The sequence below is a fragment of the Mytilus californianus genome, unplaced genomic scaffold, assembly GCF_021869535.1.
Source record: "Mytilus californianus isolate M0D057914Y unplaced genomic scaffold, xbMytCali1.0.p SCAF_9, whole genome shotgun sequence".
NCBI classification, from domain to species: domain Eukaryota; kingdom Metazoa; phylum Mollusca; class Bivalvia; order Mytilida; family Mytilidae; genus Mytilus; species Mytilus californianus.
In genome coordinates, this window is record NW_026262745.1 from 97,177,455 (window position 1) to 97,201,030 (window position 23,576).

The following is a 23,576-nucleotide window of genomic DNA, read 5'->3' on the forward strand; positions in this document are numbered from 1 at the left end:
GTCGGGTTGTTGTCTCTTTGACACATAACCCATTTCCATTCTCAATTTTATTTAGCTTAAATTAAGCAATTAATACTCAATAAAGCTCTTAATAGTTCGCGCATTTCATTGGGACGAATTAACCCTCAAGGCAGGTGCGCAGTGACGTCATCTGACAGACGACAGCTGATTTTGACAGAACTTGGAAAAGGCAAAGAAGATGAGTGCGTATGAGGTAAGTACTTGTGTGAACAAAACTTAACAAGGAAAGTTCGCATCTACAATGCAAAAAAGAGAAAAACGTGTAATTTACAAACCTTGAGATGTGATTACGGTGATTACCGTATTCATGTGAGCAGCTCAGACAGCGTTTCTGCATCCCCACTTGATTTTTGTAACATATATCATATTGTGGATAGAAAACCAAAATTCGCTAATTTACAGAAATATGTGCCTATTTCAGTTTGTTTTTATCTTCAAATTTTTGCATATTGAAATTAGCATATTAAATAAAATCCACATCATTTGCCGATGACGTACGTTGTATCTGTAGTGTTATATATTTCTGTGTCATTTGGTCTCTTGTGCAGTTGTGGAGAGTTGTCTCTTTTGCAATCATACCACATCTTCTTTTTTATATTAACAATAACAAGTTTTTAATTTATGAATTTTACGTTTAAGTTGCACAGTGTTGGTCAATAAGTTTGGGTTTTCTCATGGATAGTGGGTTGAGACTGATGAGTTAACAATTTAAAATATATATATGGTTTTGGCACTATAATTCTATATATATATATTTTAATTGTTCTTAACATCTAATCAAGCTCAACCCACTACACATACTTGAATTTTTTTTTTCTCCAATTATTTTGTTTTTTCAAATTCAATTATTTTCAAAAGCTGACGTTACTCATGAAAATAAGATTTCTGTCATTTTAAGTCCTAGGAAATCGCAAGAATGAAGGATTTTGCACCATTTACCCACGACCCCACGCCGAATGACTTCCTTCCTCGGCATTGAGTACACATCATTTTGCCCTAGCTACGCCCCTGGTTATAGGTAAGTTTGTGTGTATTGGTGTGTAATTCTTATACTGTATGCAATAGGTCATACTATATTTGGTGTATGGAATGATTGTAAGGCCAAACAAAAAAGTTTGTGTGTTTACTGTCACATGCTGAAAAAAAAACAGGGTAGGTAGGTAGGGATTTTTTTTTTTTTTACACATTGAGTCTATTGGAGCAACATTGTGACTTTAACAGTGCTTAATCAAAAAATGGCCAAAAAAAAAACTTTATTGTAGGTGATAAAAATTAGGGTAGGTAGGGGTACAGTAAACACATACTTTTTTTTGGCCTAAGGTGAACATGTCTAACTGGTAGGTATCATCTTGGCTTTACCTCATTTTCATGTTTCAGTAGTCAAAGTTAAGTTTTTGAGTTTTGGTCTGTTTTTCTCACACTATATGCAATAGGTCAACTATATTGATGTATGGAAATTTTTTATGATGTTCATGTCAGTCTCACCGGTTTTATTTGACAGTGACCTCATATTAACGGTTCCTTGCTTTATATTTAGGGCTATCATCATAATATCAATGATTGGTAAATTAATGAAGGCGAGACTATGATTTCTTGTGTAATGAATAGAACGTTTTCATTTTACTAACTTTTGACTCTGGGTTCTACAATTATTCAACAGGTTACCTAATCTGTGGTAGGTCATTTATGAGGAGATAAAAATATGAAAATATTTGATCAGTGCAATTTGGGGGGAAATTTACTATTTTATAATGATTTAGTCGAGTATAAAACAGCAATTAAACAGTTAACTTTCCCTAAAAATTGTAAATTGTCTGTTTCTGTTCAGTACAGATACATTTTGTACATGTATAAATGATAATTTAACCAAAACTATTTAGTCAATAACATTCATGTTATAAGTGTCAACAAATGAATGGTGTTTTTTTTTGTCAGGATTCTCAAGAAGAGAGACAGGATGATTTGCCCTCTCAGTCTCAGGACTTATTTCCGGAGGAGGTCCAAAGTTCTGCATCACTAGATGACAACATTGGAAGGCAGATATGTAAGCATTTATATTGGCAGTTCATAAAATAAATAGTTGTTTATTGAGAAATTTTGTCATGATAAATACATACTATTACTAGTAAAACTTTTAATTAGTGATTCAGTTTAAAAAAAATTTTTAAAAATTATTATAATAAAGGTAAGACATTTTCAGTTCAGGTTTTTTAAAATATTATTTGAATAATTAGAAAGATGTTTTCAAGAGAGAAGCATATAAATACTTAACACTTTACTGATTAATAACCTGCATATATATTTAAATAGATAGTTTTTTTGTCGAGCCTGCGACTTTTGTCGCAGAAAGCTCGACATAGGGATAGTGATCCGGCGGCGGCGTTAGCTAACTTCTTAAAAGCTTTATATTTTAGAAGGTGGAAGACCTGGATGCTTCATACTTTGTATATGGATGCCTCATGTTACGAAGTTTCCGTCAGTCACATGTCCAATGTCCTTGACCTCATTTTCATGGTTCAGTGACTACTTGAAAAAAAAGTTAAGATTTTTTGTAATGTTAAATTCTCTCTTATTATAAGTAATAGGATAACTATATTTGGTATGTGCGTACCTTGCAAGGTCCTCATGCCCGTCAGACAGTTTTCACTTGACCTCGACCTCATTTCATGGATCAGTGAACAAGGTTAAGTTTTTGTGGTCAAGTCCATATCTCAGATACTATAAGCAATAGGTCTTGTATATTCGGTGTATGGAAGGACTGTAAGGTGTACATGTCCAACTGGCAGGTGTCATCTGACCTTGACCTCATTTTCATGGTTCAGTGGTTATAGTTAAGTTTTTGTGTTTTGGTCTGTTTTTCTTATACTGTATGCAATAGGTCTACTATATTTGGTGTATGGAATGATTGTAAGGTGTACATGTCTAGCTGGCAGGTGTCATCTGACCTTGACCTCATTTTCATGGTTCAGTGGTTATAGTTAAGTTTTTGTGTTTTGGTCTGTTTTTCTTATACTGTATGCAATAGGTCTACTATATTTGGTGTATGGAATGATTGTAAGGTGTACATGTCTAGCTGGCAGGTGTCATCTGACCTTGACCTCATTTTCATGGTTCAGTGGTCAAAGTTAAGTTTTTGAGTTTTGGTCTTTTTTTCTAATACTGTATGCAATAGGTCTACTATATTTGTTGTATGGAATGATTGTAAGGTGTACATGTCTAGCTGGCAGGTGTCATCTGACCTTGACCTCATTTTCATGGTTCAGTGGTCAAAGTTAAGTGTTTGAGTTTTGGTCTTTTTTTCTAATACTATATGCAATAGGTCAACTATATTTGTTGTATGGAAGAATTGTTAGCTGTACATGCCTGCCTAGCATGGTTCATCTGACCTTGACCTCATTTTCATGGTTCATTGGTCAATGTTTAGTTTACTTGGTTAATGTTAAGTTTATGTGACAGTTGTAATAAAGCTTTATATTTAGGACTATCAACATAATATCAATGATTAGTAAAGAAGGCGAGACATTTCAGTGTGTGCACTCTTGTTTATTTACATCACAAATTTAAGTAAACCAAATGATCGTTTAATAACTTAATATTGCTTGCAATGTGCAGATTTTTCTCAGGAGTGGAATTGAGATGAAATATACATATTATAACCAAGCGCAAAATTTATTATAAATAACAATCTATATCTTCCTTAGTGGCTGAGTTGAAGAGTCTGCAGAATAGGATGGGCAAGATGGAAGAGAATATGACAGAAATGCAGAGGAAATTACTAAATGCAGAAAAGAAAGCTGCATTTAGTATTGATTCCTGTACATTTAAGGTAATATATACAAAGTATTATCAACAATCAAGTATTACAAATTTCTTTCGATGAATTATAATTGGAGTGTAAGATAATGTTTTCTTTAAATCATTTATTTGGAAAAATTAAATTGCAGAAGACAATGTACAGCAAAAACATTTAAGAAGTGCAAGTGTAACAAAAATTTGTTCTGGTGTGTCTATTGTTTGAACATGTCTTTTAATATAATTGATCACTCACTTTGTTTGTTTCAAATTAGGACAAATGTTCAACTTAAACTATACTTTTTTATGCCCCCGCCTTAGCCGAGGGGGCATTAAGTTTTACCCTTGTCCGTCTGTACGTACATCCATTCGTATGTCCCAAAGTTGGTTTCCGTTCTGTAACTTTAGTTTGCCTCAACCAAATGTTATGAAACTTATACACAATGCTTATTACCATTAAATACAGATCAAGTTTGAATTTTGATGCCCAAAAAGGCGCAAGCCAGGGCCCACCGTGCAAGGGCTGTATAGCCAGTCAAGGTCGTTAAAAACTTCCATTTGTTGTTGTTGGTGGCATCACTTTTACCATTCTAGAGTTCTGGCCCTTTACAAATGGAAAAACTGCTAAATTTTTCGTTTCCGTTCTCGAACTTAACTTTGCCTCTACCAAATGTTATGAAACTTATACACAATGCTTATTACCACAATATACAGATCAAGTTTGAATTTTGGTTCCGTCACTTTTACCATTCTTGAGTTATTTCCCTTTATAAACATAAAATATGCTGAATTTTTTGTTTCCGTTCTCTAACTTTAGTTTGTCTCAACCAAATGTTATAAAACATATACACAACTGTTCTAGAGTTATGCGTGTTTACAAATAGAAAAATTGCTGAATTTTCAGTTTCTGTTCTCTACTTAATTTAGCCTCAACCAAATGTTATGAGACTTACACACAATGCTTATTACCACAAAACTCAGATCAAGTTCAAATTTGGGTAGCGTCACTTTTACCGTTCTTCAGTTATGTCCCTTTATAACTATATGATATGCAAGCAGGGGCATCATCTGTGTCCACATGTGGACACAATCCACATTTATTACTCAATAATTATTCTCCTTCTACTGTTTCCTGGCTCATAAATAAAGTGTCATTTTGGTATTTTTTGTGGAGTACACATGTATGTATAAATTAAACAATTGCTATACTCCACAGGATCCAAATTGAATGTTTAAGTTTTCTATTTATTACATTATTGATATAATTAATACATGTTTTTATAATGTACTTGAATGATAACTTTAAACTCACTGATGACAAATTAAATGCTCAGTATGTAAGATAACTTGTTTAACCTGTAGAACATATTTCACAGACAGGAACTTATTTCACCAGGTAAGGAACATATCTCACAAACCTGGAACTTATTTCACTATGTAAGGAACAATTTTTACCATCCAGAACTTATTTCACCAGGTAAAGTGTGGACCATATTTTAAGAGATGGAACAAATTATACAGAAATTATCTGTAAAAAAAGTTCTCCCAGAAAATATTTCCCGTGACATTAGTTCCACTGGAACTACTTTCACAGGAACAAATTTTGGCTTACATAAGAACATACTTTTATTGTAACCTTCTATTAAAAGAGGTTGATTTGAAATATCTCATAATTTCAACGTGTTTATGTACAATTTCGATATGGAAATTTAAACTTGTGATTATGTGATTAATAAAGCCAGCAAAGAGAATAAAGTTCCAATGTTCACTTTTATCATCTGAAAACAATTGATTAATTATTTTGTAGAAAAAACTTTGCAGCTACTTGAAAGACAGATTTACTTCTAATCCATGGCTGGAGCCAACTTCTGATGTAGAATTTAAGGTTAGTGCTCTTATATTGTAAAAGGTAATTTGAAGGGGAAAAAAGAGGCAGTTAATTTTTTGTATTACTAAATTGTTTTGTAAACAAGAATTATCAAAGGACTTTTATGTAAAGTTTGTGAGTACTAAAGAGAATCAGTTTACACACAAAAGTCACAATGGCATAACCCTTAAATTGATTAAACCTTATAATTCTTAAGCGAAAGATTTGCAATTTTTTAATTTTTAGTTAAATTACAATACTCTCTAGAAGAACTCAATTTGCGACAGTAAAATTTGCATTCTAATGCAATTATTTTGTATCAATGGCTCTGATTGGATGACGACAAGCGTAAAATTCTCTATCTCCCTGTCTGTAACTAAGGAAGCCGAAATTTTGAATTCCGGAATATATTGACATAATTTCTGCAATAATATAAGCAAATAAACTCATATTTGGACCTACAAATCTTCTTTTCAGCAAATTTTATTACATTTTGAAGCGGACAAGAAGCCAGAAAATACCCGGTGTTTACGTTTGATGCTGAAAGGGTTACACTAATGTTCTGACAATGTCCTGACAAAGTCCTGACCGATATGAAAATGCTAAATACTTTTTTGTTATTGAAAGGATTGACTTTAAATTTTGAACCAAGCAAGATGACAACATTTCTGAAATAAATACAAGAAAAAAATTTTAAAAATATATTTGTAAGAGTTAGAAAACTTGACCTGACCAACTTAGACATTGTCCTGACGACAATATAACTAAACTTTCAGGAAAATAGTACAAATTTGAAAAAAGGAAGGTTAGTTATCACGCACCTGCTTATGTTAATTACTGTGTCTTTGATATTACAAGAACCTCTAAACGGCACTAAATGTGGTCCTACAATAGTTTTAACAAACATTTATAAATAATTTAAACATATTACGATATGTGCAAGCGTTCGTTATTTAGATATATGAATAACGTTCTTTTTTTTATTTTGAAAGCAATTTGGCGTATGCAGCAAAAGAGTATTCAAAGCATAGACATAAGTCAACAACAGTCAAAATTGGTCAGGTCAAGTTTTCTAACTCTTAAAAATATTTTTTTTTATTTTTTTCTTGTATTTATTTCAGAAATGTTGTCATCTTGCTTGGTTCCAAATTTTAAGTCAATCCTTTCAATAATAAAAAAGTATTAAGCATTTTCATTATCTGTCAGGACAGCCATCAGGACAATGTCGAAGTTGGTCAGGTCAAGTTTTCTAACTCTTTATTTAAGATATGTTGTCATCTTACTTGGTTCCAATTTTGAAATCAATCCTTTTAATAATAAACAAGTATTTAACATTTTCATATCGGTCAGGACAATCGTCAGGACATTGTCAGGACATAGTGAAACCCATGCAGGAAGCACACCTATGACGTCACCTAGTTTAGGCGCAAAAAAAGATAACATCATTTCGCAGAATTTTCGTTTAATGAAAATTTTACACTGAAATAATGACTTAAATTGAATGATTTGTTTATTTTGCATTAGAATACAGATAACTGTATTGTATTTGACGCTTTGCGGACTTCCATCGGTAGTTTTACTGTCGCAAATACCCTTTTACCTGTCTCTGCTACTCGTCGCCAGTAAAATAAATTTGCAACAGTAAAACTACCGATGGACGTCCGCAAAGCGTCAAATACAATACAGTTATCTCCAAATTTTTCAAAAGGCCAAGCTAAAACTACAATACAGTTATCTTATTGAATGGAATGAAGTGTACAAGTAATGAAATAATATTCAGCAGGAGACTTTTCAATCATATGATATGTCATGTTAAATTCCAATTTCAAACATTTTACAATCTTTATTGAATGCATTATTATACAATTATTGACTTTTGATGAGGTTGATACATTATGATTTATCAACCCCATATATATATGATATTAACCAAGGACAACAGCAAAGTGTCATTGTATCAACAATCAAAAGTTAATAATTGTCTTATTATATAACTTTTTATCCTTCTCCAAAATTCTAGTTTTTGCTCAAGATACTTTTAAAACTGCTTCCTGTTTAAAAAAAATAAAATATATCATAATGCAGTTGCTAAGTTAAAATATTTAAATAAAGAAAACTAAACAACAATTTCACACAAAAAAAGAAGAAAAGAGAAATATACACCAAAAACCAAAAGGAAAAGAAAAAAACATGAATTTTCTTGACGTCCTGAACATACGTCATTGTCTCTGCCTTGGAATATTTATATTTAGATACAGGGACGCTGTTCCAACTCTTGTATTAACCTCATGGACTTTTTTGCGCAGTAAATATGACTTTTTATCAATGATAATTTCCTATGCTTTTAGCCAATGAGAAAACAGAAAATTTTTAGTCATATAATAATTCTTTTTGTCTTGCCTTAAAAGAAGAAATAGCAGTTATGTTATGGTTTTGATTTTTAATCTCAATTTGCTGAAAATTCCTAGATCTCATGCATGAACAGATCACACTGTAGAATATGAAATTAGTTTAGGCAAAATGGTTTACCAAAGTATGAAGCAAAGCAAAAACTGCTAACAGACCAATCTGGTTCAATGATTAATAGATATATATGTATATCATATAAGAATAATCATAAATTGGTGCTGTAACTTTTATATTATACAAATATATAGCCCTCTTGTTATCCTGTGACAATGTTGAGTAAACATATGATTTAAATTGTTCACATCATGAGCCATCATTTTCAATCAGATTCCTTTTTGCAGTTTAAAAATACTAAAGGTTCACATGGAAAATAAATTATGAGCCTTTCCATGAGCTAGCCACTTACAGAACTCTGATTCCGGAATAAATTTTATATCCCTCCTTTTCAATGTAATTTCATTGTTTACTTATCTTATGTAAACCAGTCTAATATAGTTTAAAATTTCTTTTTTAACAGAATGAAGTTAAAAAATTTCTGAGAGCTGATGGGCTGGCAAAGGACACTTCTGCTTATAAACAGGTAGTGTCATTTTCCAGTTCAAAGTATGCAGATTTAAGAAATCAGCTACGTAGAAAGGTAAACTGAATTAATTATTCTGTTATAACTATTAAAGGAAAGTAGAATAATTATATTACCAAAATGCCCAAAGCAGTGGCGGATCCAGAAATTTTTATAAGAGGGGGCCCGCTTCGGTCATGCTTCAGTGATTCCCTATATAATCAAACAAATTTTTCCCAGAAAAGGGGGGGGCCTGAGCCCCCTCTAAATCCGCCTCTGCAAAGAAGTCTGTTACAATTCATCGACAAAGTAATTGGGCAATGTACAATGTTTTTGATATATAAAAATAAGGCAATGTGGTATGGATTCATTGTCAATGAGGCAACTTTTCAATCAAAGTTGAAATAAATTGGAATTAAGCAGTAAGGCAACTGCATTTACAGACTTCAACAATGAGAACAACCCATACTGTATTGATGGCTATAAAAGGCTCAATACAACCTGAAAGATATGAAATAATTCAATTGAGAAAACTAATGACCTAAAAAAAAACCATTTAAATCAACCCTACCCTAACTTGTGTCAGTGATGTTACAGTATAGCATATGAACAAAACATAAAAGTAAGTGAAAAAGGGCTGAAACTTATCAAATTGATACAAAGCAGAAAAACATGTAACACAAAAGCACCGACCAGATATGGCATGGAATTTACACATCCATCAAAATAAAATATGACACACAGCTACAGTTCCAATAGTATACTCGCAGTAACTTAATTACAGCTAGTTCAAAACCATTAATTAAGAAAGTAATATAAACAAATCATGTATCTAATGTAAAAATTAGAAGATGTGGTATAATTTGTTGTTAATGAGACAATTCTCCATAGGAGACCAAAATGACAACAAATATAGGTCAGCCTTTGACAATGAGCAAAACCATAAGGCTGATATACACAGCTTCTTTTGCATAGGTACTATTTCTGTACTGAAAATCTGTAGTACTGGAAATTTACTTTTAATATTTAGTACTATATCTTTACTTTAAAGTTGTTGTAATATTTAGGTACCTTTATTTCACAGTACTTGATTTGTACTACAAGTTTTAATACTACAAATTTTTGGTACAGAAATAATACCAACAGTGATCACAATATTCCATGTTTGAAAATTTTAAGAGATTTGAAATAGACAAACTTTCAAAATGCTAAAACAGTATAACCTAAAATCTGTAGTACCTCAATTTCAAGTACAAATCAAGTACTGTAAAATACAGGTACCTAAATATTACAATAATTTAAAAGTAACAAAATAGTACTTATTATTAAAATTAGATTTCCTGTACTACAGATTTTTGGTACAGAATAAGTACCTTAGCAAAAGTAGCTGTGTATATATCAGTCAATTGTAATCATTGTAATGATAAATTATATACCAACTTTTAAAAAAAAAATTATAAAAATCTGAAATCATTACCCCTGTTAGTTTCAGGTACTGTATATCTGCTATGGATGACACAAGGTGATAAAAATGAATGTTGAAGAATTGAAAGATTTGTGTTTAGTTTAAATATATTTTATTGTTCAAAAATGACAAATGGATTAGACACAAGTTTTTCAACTTAGTAACGTCTTCTCCAAAAAGATTTGTGTGCATTGTTTAAATCATTATTAAGTGTTCAATTCAAATAAGTCTTATATCTTTTATTCTTTACACAATTTAATTTATATATAAATATGTACATTTTAGATTTTCCAAGAGTTGACAGAGGGGAAGAATGACCTCCAAAGCCTGCAGATAGATGATTTTGCAAAAGTCATCCTAAGCAGTTTCTGCAGTGCTTTGGAGAGTTATGATTCCCAAGAGAGAATTAAACTCTGTTTGGTACTTGTAAGTATATTTATAATGTATTTTAAATTTACATACACCAATATGATCCTTCACATTTTGAGCTGATTTTTATTATGATCAGTTACAGATTGAGTTTTGTTTGGTTCTGCTCCGCTGTAGCCTGAATTACCGGTTTTGGATTTGAATAAATTCTAAAAAATAGCAGTTATAGGGACTTTTTTAAAACACTTTCACTTATTTAGCTGATGTTGAGTATGTGAGTCTACCATGATGAGTTAATAACAGGTTGAAATTATGTTTGGTTCTGCTCCATTGATATTTGTTGAAATTACAGGCTTCGTTTGGACTAAAAATTTCATGAAAGTAGTAGTTATACAGACTTTTTTTTCTTAACACTTTTACATATTGAGCTGATGTTATGTATGTGAGTCTATTATGATGAGTTACAGATTGAGTTTATGTTTGGTTATGATCTGCTAATTTTCATTGAAACAACTGGTTTTATACTTTGAACGATTTAACATTTTTTGTGGAACTTATAATTTTTTTCTAAACAACTTCACATATTGATCTGATTTTTAGTATGTGTACCAGTCTTCTTAGATGAGTTACAGATCAAGTTTACATTTTGGTTCTGATCCATTGATTTATGCTGAAAATTGGACAAAATTTCATGAAAATGACCGTTATTCAGAATTTTTTCTCAAATTTTACTCCTATAAACACATTAAGTTTTCTCTTAGAATTTATAATTCTTCTAACATCTATAAAAAAGATTGTGACAAAAAGCTAGCTTGGTCAATGTACTTAATCTCAGTAAGACCTGAAAGGTTAACCTAATTTGATTTGAATTCCATATTGATTAAATTTATGAAATAAATATATTATATCTAATCGTTTAATGCGTTTTTAAACACTTTCTTTAGGTATAACAATCTACCTTATTCTTGATACACATCATACTTTGAAAGTTGTGCTGAACTCATGTGTCATGGCTGTGATATGTTTTTAAGTTTAAACATTCAGAATAAATGAAATTTTGCTTAATTATTTTCAATGTGAAAAAAAAAATGACAAATGACATTAATCAATTCTGTAATGTGGTGACTGGTTTGAAAATGTATTTTGTAAAATACATTAAATCATTGTTATTTGGAAAAGCTGTGATTTAGATTATATGACTGATTTTAAAAAATATTTAATATAATAAAACTTTATATTCAGAGATCATTCCTGCATAAGAGGGGACTCTTTGCAACAAAGCAGTCAATTCCAGATTTCTGGGATAAATTTAAGAACTACTTCATGGAAACCACCAAGGGGGCTAATGACGAGAAGTGGGAGAAATTGGCAGGAATTGATTCTCGTCGAATTATTAAGAGATTGGAAGTTTTGGGTAAGAATAGCTAAGTTATTAAACAAAATATGAAGGAGTATATGTACGTACAGTAACTATGTTATTCATACCTAAATTGTTGTGTTAAAATGCACATTTAAAGACCCCTTTCAACTGCTATATCGCTATAAACATGCTAAAGCATCAAGTTACCTCATGAAATCTTAAATTTTAAATTAATAAGGAGTTGTGGTTTGATTGGGTATGGGACAATTATCTTAAACAAAGAGTGTCCATGTGAAGTAGATTTTAGCAATAAAAGGTCCCTTTACAACCTTCAACAATGAGCACAACTCATAATGTATAGTAAGCTATAAAATGCTATAAAAGGCTAGGACATGTAAAAACTTGAAAATTTAAATGAATACATCGATGGTCTAGTTATGAAAAAACTGTCAATGATAAACAGATATTGCAACCAGCAACCAACTACAACCAAAAAAGTATAGACTCATAAATAGTCGGTCAACCACAAATACCAATTAACATGACCAATTTGAATCTCAGTTACACACTTTTCACACATGTTGTTTCCCTTTGTCAATTGAAGACTCAGGTTCTTACTGGATAAAAAAGATTATAAGTGATATATATGGTAACAGGAATGTTAAAGAATTTTTGAGAAAAAAATATTATTAATACATAATGATTTTAGCTTAACAAAAGGAATAAATGGAATGAAAAGATTTTGAAAAACTTTGTTTTCTCAGACTAGAGTATCAATCCATCCACATTCAACAGAGTGAATACTTCCAATAAATCGTCAGAGAAAAGCATGACTGTTAAATCATCATACAACAACAAAAAAATCATGATGATAAAAATTGGGATATAATATCCCCTTTTGTATAAGAATTGAACAAGCAATTTGAAGCAAACCCATTAAACTTTCAACCAAAGCAATAAAGAGAAAACTAGCGGATGAATGTGTATAGACACTTAAAAAAACTGTTCAGTTAGTAATCATGAGCAAAATGTTTCTTAAAATTTGATTTCCTGTTGACCATCACTGTTTCTAAAGCTTTCATTTATTCTAAATACTCAAGTTTTCTTTTTTTATTCCAGGAAATTAAAGGATTACAGTCGATCTGCACTGAGATTATGGACTTATTATAAACTGTTTCATCTATTTAATTATTCGTCATTTATTTATAATTCATATTACTGTTACAGTCATTAATTTATACATTTCTATATCATTTGTATTAATCATGTTTATAATTTTTAACTAAAGAAATTAAATTATATATATTTTAAAATTTCAGACTTTCTTTTCCTTTAAGTTACCATGCATGTAATTTTAAGTCATAAAAAACATACACTTTCTGGATAATTATCTGTACAAAGGAACATTCAACTTCATTTTATATATATATAACTAATTAGTCAACTATTTATACTTTATGCAAGTATTTCTGTTACCAACTAAAAGATTGAATTAATTTTTTTTAGGGTTTGAGGACAGTCAGGTTTTTATTAGAATTGCCACTGGCAAAAATGGAAATGCAATTTTGAGATACACAGAAAATTGAGATATTGTGGAGTTGACTATTGATATTAAAAAAAGGGCTATTAACATGTATGCTTTGATATATTTTAGTATGTTGTAAAATCCCCTAAAAGCAGATATATTCTTGGTATGTGTTTGGTATGAATGTACCAATGAGATGAAGTAAAGATAAAATAACACATGGATAACTTAAACAAACTATTACTTAAAAAAAAACCACATATTCATTTTTTATATAGGCTGAATTGTGAAAAAAATAAAAATTATTGCACCTTCAGCATAATATGAGTACAAGCAATGCATAATAATAAAAGACGTTATACGTCCGTGGTACAAAAAATCCGTATTACGGACGTGGTACTAAAAATCCGTATTACGGACGTAGCAATATAAAATCCGTATTACGTCCGTATAACGGATGTTTTACGGGTCGATACGGACGTATTACGGATAAGAAGCAACGGACGTTTTACGTCCGTGGTACTATTCGTCCGTAGATCTTCCGTATAATACGGACGTATTACGGATTTTTTACGGACGTATTACGTCCGTAGCTATTTTACCTGTGTAGTTCAAAGCCGCTGACAAATAATAAAAAAAATCATGCATCTAAGACTAAATATATATAGTAAAGATCTAGGATCTTTTGATTTGAGGTCCTTGCTTCATAATCTTACAATTTAGTTCAAGGTCAAAGTTAAAATTATCGTCCACTAACGACGTTTATTTATTGTTCCCTTACGATGATTTCACTTGTAAACGTAATATTAAAAATGAAAAAAACAAAAAACAGAGAGGTCGGGTCTAAGAAGTAGGAACATTAGTTTGATATTATCATTGGTTCGTTTGCTACTATTCTATATTTGACTTTTTGACACCAGCTTCTCATTTTATTAGAACAGCCTGCGATTTGGTTTTTTTTCGATTTTTGGATTCAGTTCGAAATACTTCAATATATATCTATCTATATATATACAATAAAAACTATAACACAATTTTCAATACGTTTCGGCCATTACGGCCTTCTTCATTGGAATAAATTACAACATTGAAACAACAATTACATCGCTTGGATACATTACGTTATAATAACTACTATGACGTTCATTTGCCGCGTTTTTTTCTTTTTTTTATAAATATTTTCACTATCGTTCATACATTGTGTTGAGTCCATCAGGCTCTAAAGTTTTAATTTTTTTTATCCAAAACGCTTCTTTAGTTTTTCTGTAAATTTCTGTTCCAATTCTATGGCGGTAACTTTTAAATTTTTCATCGAATGATTATGCTGAATGAAGTGGTTTGCTACCGGATCGTCTGTTTTGTTTGTTCGTATTTTTGAAAAGTTCATCCGTTGATAAAGTGTATCACCCGTTTGTCCTACATATATAAGTTTTTCGCATTTTGTAGTTAATTGCATATACAACGCCCACGGTTTTACAGTTTATTTGTCCCTGAATGGTATATTCTTTCCCGGTGTTGTCACAAAATACCTTGGTTTCATTTATGTGTGAGCATAATGCACAATTTTTACCGCATGGTCCAAAGCCATTAGTTCGTTTATAAAATAGTAAATTGTGCTTCTTGTGCACTAAGATGTCTTTTATGTTGTTGTCGCGTTTAAATGCTACGATAGACGGATCGGGGAATATTTTCTTTAGCCTGTTAGATTGATGAAGAATTTTAAGATTTTTTCTGAGAATTGAATGTATATTTGAAAGCGCTTTGGAAAAAGTAATCACCAAGGGTACTCTGTCGTTTTCTTTCTTTGGTTTGTACTGTAATAGATCGTCTCGGTTCAGAATGTCGACTTTTTTTAATTGAACCTCAGTTATTGTATCCACGTTTTTTCAGGTGCGTTTTTATTTCTTCTCATCTTATTTTGTAATTTTCTTCTGTTGAGCAAATTCTTTTGACACGAATACCGAGTCCATATGGTATAGCACTTTTTACAGAATTTGGATGGCTTGACGAAACATGCAAATATTGGTGTTTATCTGTCGATTATGTAAAAAGATCTGTTTTAAGTTGTCCGTTTTCTATATTTACAAACACATCAAGAAAGTCGATTTTTTTAGTTGAGTAACGCATTTCTGTTTTAATTTGAGGATGTAAATTATTGGACAATTCGTGATTTTTTTTTAACTCATCTAAACCATGTTCCCATATTCCCCAGATGTCATCAACATATCTCCAATATAAAAACGGGTGTAAATTGCTGTTTTGAAATAAATTTTCCTCCCATTGTCCATGGTAGGTGCAAGCATAATTCATGCCTAGATGGGAACCAATAGCTGATCCTTCTGTTTGTAAAAAAATGCTTTCCGTTAAAGCTAAAATTATTATTTTCAATGACTAAGTTCATCATTTTAAGAACATCTTTAGTTGGGATTGATATACCAGATAGATTTTCTAATGCTGTTTTACATTGTCCTCGTTCTTCTTTTCGTGGAACACTTAGATCCAATTTAGTTACATCTAAACAAAACATTATTGCGTTGTCTGGTAATGGCTGTTGTATTGCACTTAGTTTGTTTAAAAAAATCTGTTGTGTCTTTAACATAGGTGGGCAATTTTCGAACATTATCCGAAAGTTCGTTTTCCACTATTTCCGCGATCTTTTCTGTCGGATGGTTCCGCCCATTAATAATTGTTCTTACCGGATGATTTTTTTTTTTTGCAATTTTGGATTTGCTTGTACTTTTCCAGGACATGTTCCTTTCGGTAGTAGATACTTTTTTATGTCTTTGTCTATTATTTCTCTTTTACATAAATTTTCTACAAGTTTCTTTACTTTATTTTCATTTTTCTGTGTGAGATCTTTATCTATTGCTTTTTAAGTATTGTTGTTATTTAATTCTTTTTCTACTTCTAGTTTATAGTCTTCTGTGTTTATTATAACAACGCCGGAGGATTTATCGCTCGGTCGTATCACGATGCTTGTATCATATAACAGTTATCGCATTGCCTTTTCTTCTTCTGTAGTAATATTCATTTTAAATTTTCGCCTCAATCTACTTAAAGTTTCATCTTTTACGGTCTGAATATATTCGTCTAACCATCGTTTTCTTCCGGGTGAGGGTGTGAAATTACTTGATTTTTTGAATTTAGAATATTCGTTTTGGCAATTTTCTTTTTCCTCGTTTTCTTAAAAAAAATATTCGCGGAGACGCATTCTTCTTTCCCATATTTTCAAATCGGCTATAATTTTTCCCATGTCTACTTTTCTTCTAGTCGGCACAAACTTAAAACCTTTGAACAATAATGTTTTTTGAGCGTTCGTTAGTTCTTTTGATGATTTATTTATAACTTCACATTTTGTTTATTAATTTTATCTTTTGACTCTTTTGATTCGTCTCTTAATTTTGTATTTGTTTCTTTTGCTAAATTATGTTTGTTAATAGGATTGCATGTACACGGTCTAGGAATATTTTGTACGAGTGAAAAATGATTGTTTTTATGTAGTATTGTAATATAAGGCATGCCATGGTTGCAATGTTTATTTCTTGAAAATTGGTTCCATTGAGCTATGAGACCGACTTTAGTTTTGATAAAGAAATCAACACTGTATGTTTCACTAGCTGCTATAATTTCTGCTTCCGTAGCCCAGGATGAGGAGTGTCCATTTGTTTTTGAAATGTTATTTATATGGGTATCGAAATCACCGTCAATAAATTTCGTATAAAAGTTTTTGTTTGTTGAAATTGTTGTCAAAATTTGATGACGTATATCTTCATGTCTTTCTTGGGTGTCGAATAAATATTTTGAGATGCATCTAAAAAAGCAATTCCCGTCTTTCATTATGTCTATATTCTGCTCTTTAATCGGGTTAGTTCTAGTTTGAATATCTGTTGTTGATCTTTTGTTGTTGTGTAATTTGTAGCTTTGAGATTTTAATGCTGAGATTTTCTTGCTCTTCGTTCTTGTAATTTTGTCTACTATTTTTTGCAGTTCATTCTCATGATTCTGTTGAATTTCTTGTAAGATATCACTTCCAAAAATGTTTATGATGTTGCTGTGTATTAGTGTTAAATTGTTATCAACTTCCTGAAGTTGTGTAGCACATACCTTTATACTTTCTTTGATTAACTGATATGAAGAGTTCTCTAAGATATTATTTACTTTTTTCATGATGACTGTCGTCCACTTTACCTAAGTTTAATGTCCACTTTAAATTAAATCCCTTTGGTATGAATTTAAGTCTATCAAAGTATTCCAAAAATGAAAGGTGACTTCCGTAGCGGCATTTCTTTTCACATAATTTAAATAGTCTTCTACTCCAACATTCTATGTTTCCAACAGATTGCAATTGTGTGTATTCCATGCTGTTTGCTGTTTATATATAAAGTCTCTGAATGATTGTATATTAAAAACTATAACACAATTTTCCATACGTTTCGGCCACTACGGCCTTCTTCATTGGAATAAATTACAACATTGAAACAACAATTACGAATTAGACTATTTACCGGATTTGTAATAACATAAGCAACACGACGGGTGCCACATGTGGAGCAGGATCTGCTTACCCTTCCGGAGCACCTGAGATCACCCCCAGTTTTTGGTGGGGTTCGTGTTGCTTAGTCTTTAGTTTTCTATGGTGTGTCTTCTGTACTATTATTTGACTGTTCGTCTTTTTATTTTTAGCCATGGCGTTGTCAGTTTATTTTCAATCTATGAGTGTGACTGTCCCTATGGTATCTTTCGTCCCTATTTAACATCGCTTGGATACATTACGTTATAATAACTACTATGACGTTCATTTGCCGCGTTTTTTCTTTTTTTTTTTAAATATTTATACTATCGTTAATACATTGTGTTGAGTCCATCAGGCTTTTTAAAGTTTTTTATTTTTTTATCCAAAAGGCTTCTTTAGTTTTTGTAGATTTCTGTTCCAAATACTCTTTCTATGGCGGTAACTTTTAAATTTTTCATCGAATGATTATGCTGAATGAAGTGGTTTGCCACCGGATCGTCTGTTTTGTTTGTTCGTATTTTTGAAAAGTTCAATAGCATCCGTTGATAAAGTATATCACCCGTTTGTCCTACATATATAAGTTTTTCGCATTTTGTACAGTTAATTGCATATACTACGCCCACGGTTTTACAGTTTATTTGTCCCTGAATGGTATATTCTTTCCCGGTGTTGTCACAAAATACCTTGGTTTCATTTATGTGTGAGCATAATGCACAATTTTTACCGCATGGTCCACAGCCATTAGTTTGTTTATAAAATAGTAAATTGTGCTTCTTGTGCACTAAGATGTCTTTTATGGTGTTGTCGCGTTTAAATGCTACGATAGGCGGATCGGGGAATATTTTCTTTAGTCTGTTAGATTGATGGAGAATTTTAAGAATTTTTCTGAGAATTGTGCATTGTCAAATACTTTTTTTCTTTATTTTTGGGAAAATTCAGAAAATGTTTGTGTTCTTTTGAATTTTCTGGGTAAAAAAAGTTTCAATAATTTTTTTTTTTAATTTTTAATTTTTTTTTATTTATTTTTTAATTTTTATTTATTTATTTTTTTTTAATATTTTTTTAATTTTTTAATTTTTTTAATTTTTTTTCTTCTTTATATTGGCAAATTTTTTTTTTTTTAATTTTTTGGTCAAAAGAGTAGGTCCGGTAAGGGCCGATTTTGGCCACAAATTTCAGATTCATCTGATGAAAGATTTTGGACACTTTTTAAACACTTAAGTGTCTACTTCAGTCAATTCAATTCGTTTATGTGAAAGATTTTAACTGATTTAGTCATTAAAGACGCTCAAATTCAAGCTTTAACATGAAAAAGCTATCAAATATGCCATAATATGTCACTTTTCACATGGTTTTTGTCAAAAATGAAAGTGGCCGCATCCGTGTTCATCCTCAACCTTTATATATGTTGTGTATTATCATCAAATACAACTTACATTTAAATATTAAGAATGAACACAAATGCGGCCACTTCCATTTAAGACGAAAACCGTCTAAAATTTAACTCAAATGCTAAAATTGTGAAGATTTCAGTAATTTAGCATCACTTAACGCTGCTAGTACCCCATATATGTGCATTGTATTGTCAAATACAGCCCATATTTATGTAGCAGAAGTATTCTACTTTCCAATAAATATATAAAAGTTTACATTTTAACAATTTTGTAAAACTGCTATATTTTGGGGCCAAAAAGGGGTCTTACTGAACCTACTCCTTTTATTTATCACGGGGTGAACAAGGGTGGGGTGTTATTTACACCGGGTTAATTAACCAATCAGATTGCAGTATTTTTGCTGCATAAGAAATAATATTAGTTATCTTGGTGTATTCAGGGGTGTACAGAATTTTACACCGTTGTTATATATATAAAATGACCGAATAAAAGCCAACGAAAAATCTTTAGGGCCGATTGATCATACAATTAGGATACAGTACACTACAAAATATAATATATAACAAGTCTAAAAGGGTACAACATCACCAAAAAATATTAAAATCATGAACAAATTTCAGATATTTCGGATAACTAAAATCCTTCATCAGTAAGATGTAAAATGAATCTTATCTTGACATGTGGTAGTCAAACTGAAATAAAAATCTTGAACGCTATACAAATTATCAATAATCAATACGCTGGTAATTTTTTTCAATATTGATGTTTGGGAGGAGGAATAAGTTTCTTCAAACTGTAAGAGTCCAGTACGGAAGCCTGAGTTACTGGAACCAAGTGATGGTAGGAAAATGAGTGATGGTAGGGAAAATGAGAGACACATTCTATGTTTTTTTTATTTATGCCCTATGGGGAAACTGTCCTTAGCTTTCTTATCCAAAACCTTTCCCGAGCAAGTCTGTCGGCTATTGACCAACCCTCATTGTGGTCTATGATAGTGATGGTAGGGTTTTTGAGATCAGCTTGGACGTGCCCATGTGATCTCAAATGACGACTTACGGGGAGGTTGGGCTTGCAGGTGTAGTCACTTTGATGACCATTCATGCGTTTGTTGAATGGCTGTTCTGTCTCGCCAACATACTGCATGCCACATAGACACTGAAGAAGGTATACACCATTCTGGGTTTTGCAAGTTACATTGTAAAATATAGTGTACACAGACCCAATGGAGTGGCAAATACATTTTTGAGTATTCAGTATTTGTTGGCAAGTCAGACATCGTCTGTTACCACACGACTTGCACCATCCTGCAGTTGAACAGCTTTTATTAGAGGAGACATTAACTCTCACAAATAAGTTTTTCAGACTTGGTGGTCTTCGAAAATCTAAGACAGGAGGTGTGGGAAAGATATTAGATAATTTAGGATGCTTCGCACCTGCACCCTAAAATTGTCTAAATAACAGCCCAACAATGTTAGATCTGTAAATTTGCGCTAGTAAATTTGTTTTTTTCTTCCCAGGCCGGGATTCGAACTCATGCTACTGAGATATCGTGATACCAAATTGCCTTGCACTGTGCCCGACGCGCTAGACCACTCGACCACCTAGGCTCTACAAAAATAAAGCTTTTGGTGGCCGGTTGTTACCTTTTCTCGTCAGTTTTAATCTAGCGTCGTAACACAGTACATGATATATAAGGCATGAAGATGGAATTGTTACAAATCAGCTGAATAATCTATTGTATAGGATAATGTAAGATGCAGTCACGGAAAAAAATATATTATAAGTACGTCTTAACCAGTGACTACTCTACAACAGATTTTATCCGTTGGATCACTAGTGATGGTGATACAAGGCTGAAAACACATTCTGCATATATAATTCGTCTAAATAACAGCCCAACAATGTTATATCTGTAAATATATATATAAGTGTTCTACTTAATATAATCAGCCTGCTTAAACTTTTTCGCAAGTGGCAACCAAATTAATCAACGACAAAGATATATCAATGATATTTGCATACCAATGCCACAAATCTTAAAGTTAAAACCGGAGATTATATAGCCAATTTCATGATAGTTCCTTTCAATTTATAACAACCTATACAAACGTGTTTTATGGGAAATCAAATAAAAACTAAATAGTGTTTTCACTTTTTTGCAGATAAATCGAAAACAAGCGTAATTGAAAAAGTTTTGGTACTAACATGTGTTTTGGCGTGGAGAAAGACTGAACACCTTTACCATGGAAAACTTGTTGGTTGTTGCAGATTGTGTCTAAAGCAATTACTAGTTCTATTAATTTTCTTACTCTTGTGTCCTTTCGTCATACTATTTTATGTGCTTGGTGTTTTATGTTGGCTCTCGATATTTCCCTGTATGCTTTCAGATGATGTGGATGATGCAAAAAAGGTTATGATTACTGCCTTGATCTGGCCCTGGACTAGTTTTTGTGTTTGTGATTGCTGTAGAAAGGTACAAAATTACACTGATTGCGATTGCTTCCACTACATGTGAAACGTTAAATTTATCCTGACATTTTGTCGTTTAAAGTGGGCAGTGCTAAAGCTTTATTTTTTCTTTCATATTTATTGTGGATTTTCAGCATAGTATACGGTGTACATTTGTGTCAATCTTACCACAATACAATGCACAGGCAAAGTTGACACACCATGCATTTATTATCCTTAGTATTATGAGTGTTTGTTGACACAACATGCATTTATTATCCTTAGTATTATGAGTGTTACTTTTACAAATAAGAATATTCTTGTATTCCTGTCACGTATTGTTTTCATTCTAGCGGATTTTTAACATTGCCATATCAGCGGTAGGTTTGCTTAGCACAAGAAATAGCATGCACAAATGAAAAAGGAACCGATTAAGTTAATGTGAGACAAAGTAACCATTGCAATCAGAAAATTCAAGTCAAAAGGGAAAAAGCTAACGACTAGTGAAGTAATGGAACCAAATGGAATATATAAACTGTTTAAGCTTGATGAAGGTTATGGAGTTTTAAAATCTGTCCGTTCTTCGCCATTTAGTGAAGAAGCTAAAAATGATATGACAAGGCAGTTTGGTCTACCAATCCTTTTCTTATCATTTTCTGTAGCAGAGACAAAATGGGTTCCTCTTCTTCAAACACTGTGTAAAGTATCTGATAAGAAATTGTCAGTCTAAGAGGTTAATAGCTTAGCACGATAAATGAAGGTTGATAAAGGGTGACCCTGTGACATGTGTTAAGTATTTTGATTATAAGGTGCAAAAATTTATAAGCATGGTTTTGAGGCATTCACCTCATCTCGTTGGAGAAATTATCGTGTTGAATTCCAACAACGTGGCTCACCTCATATTTATACATTTTCACCCGAGTACAGTGACAAGTCTTCCAAGTGCTCCACGAAACCTCTTTTTAAATTATTTATATCGATTTTATCAGCAATCAACTAATTATCAAAGGTACAAGGCTTATATTATGATACGCTAGTTGTGAGTTTCGTCTGCATAAGACTCATCAGTGACGCTCAGATCAAATTAGTGGAAGCCAAACAAGTACAAAGTTGAGGAGCATTGGGGAACCAAAATTCCAAATTAGTTGTGTCAAATACCGCTAAGGTAATCTATGCCTGGGATAAGAAAATCCTTAGTATTTCGAATAATTTATACTTTTGCAAACAGTTAATTTATAAAAAATTACCATATAATTGATATTCATGTCAACACCGAAGTGTTTGCTGACTACTGGGTTGGTGATACCTTCGAGGATGAAACGTCCATCAGCAGTGGCATCGAACCAGTGGTGTAAATAGTCAAAGCCGGGCTTTAATAGTATTAAAACATTTGACTTTTCTACGCTTTACACAAGTATTCCCCATTCCAAACTATAAGACAAATGGAAAGAGTCGGTATTGCTTTGTTTCATAAAAAAAGAATGGCCAATGTAGATACAAGTATCTTGTCTTAGGGAGAAATAATTACATGTAACGATATTCCCGGGCTTGTATTTCCTATCATGATTTCCTTGATAGAGGGTTGCTGCTCACAAGGAAGCTATTAAACCAAGAGTTCCAAATCGGCAAGTTGAAATCATTCCTTCGAAAATTTTACGGACGCCATCACGAGTTAGTTGACCGTTATGGAATAACCGTTTCACAGATGATATCGGATATGTTCCTTTTGTCGTAACTAGTCCAATTCCATTTTCACGAATGTGACCTACCGAATTAGACTATTTACCGGGTTTGTAGTAACATGAGCAACACGACTGGTGCCACAAGTGGAGCAGGATCTCCTTACCCTTTTTG

At 32.0% G+C, this 23,576-nt stretch overlaps 1 protein-coding gene across 2 annotated transcripts; it reads left to right on the top strand.

Annotated features, from left to right (window-relative positions):
- Window positions 1-106: 106 nt before the first annotated feature.
- LOC127714552 (uncharacterized) lies at window positions 107-13,160 on the top strand. Of its 2 annotated transcripts, XM_052220634.1 has the most exons (8): window positions 109-214; window positions 1,957-2,065; window positions 3,723-3,847; window positions 5,621-5,698; window positions 8,607-8,726; window positions 10,399-10,539; window positions 11,725-11,896; window positions 12,962-13,160. In XM_052220634.1, exons 1-8 carry the CDS (start codon window positions 200-202, stop codon window positions 12,967-12,969), a joined length of 768 nt encoding a protein of 255 aa, XP_052076594.1. In that variant the 5' UTR covers window positions 109-199; the 3' UTR covers window positions 12,970-13,160. The 2 variants fall into 2 exon arrangements, with proteins under 2 accessions (XP_052076593.1, XP_052076594.1); XM_052220633.1 differs by lacking the exon at window positions 12,962-13,160 and having other exon boundaries at window positions 107-214; window positions 11,725-12,954.
- Window positions 13,161-23,576: the final 10,416 nt, after the last annotated feature.

Bases quoted from the DNA above. Each gene is read 5' to 3' on its own strand.
- LOC127714552 (XM_052220633.1), top strand. The intron at 3,848-5,620 runs GTAATATATACA...ATTATTTTGTAG, and splicing joins TTGATTCCTGTACATTTAAG to AAAAAACTTTGCAGCTACTT. The intron at 10,540-11,724 runs GTAAGTATATTT...CTTTATATTCAG, and splicing joins TTAAACTCTGTTTGGTACTT to AGATCATTCCTGCATAAGAG.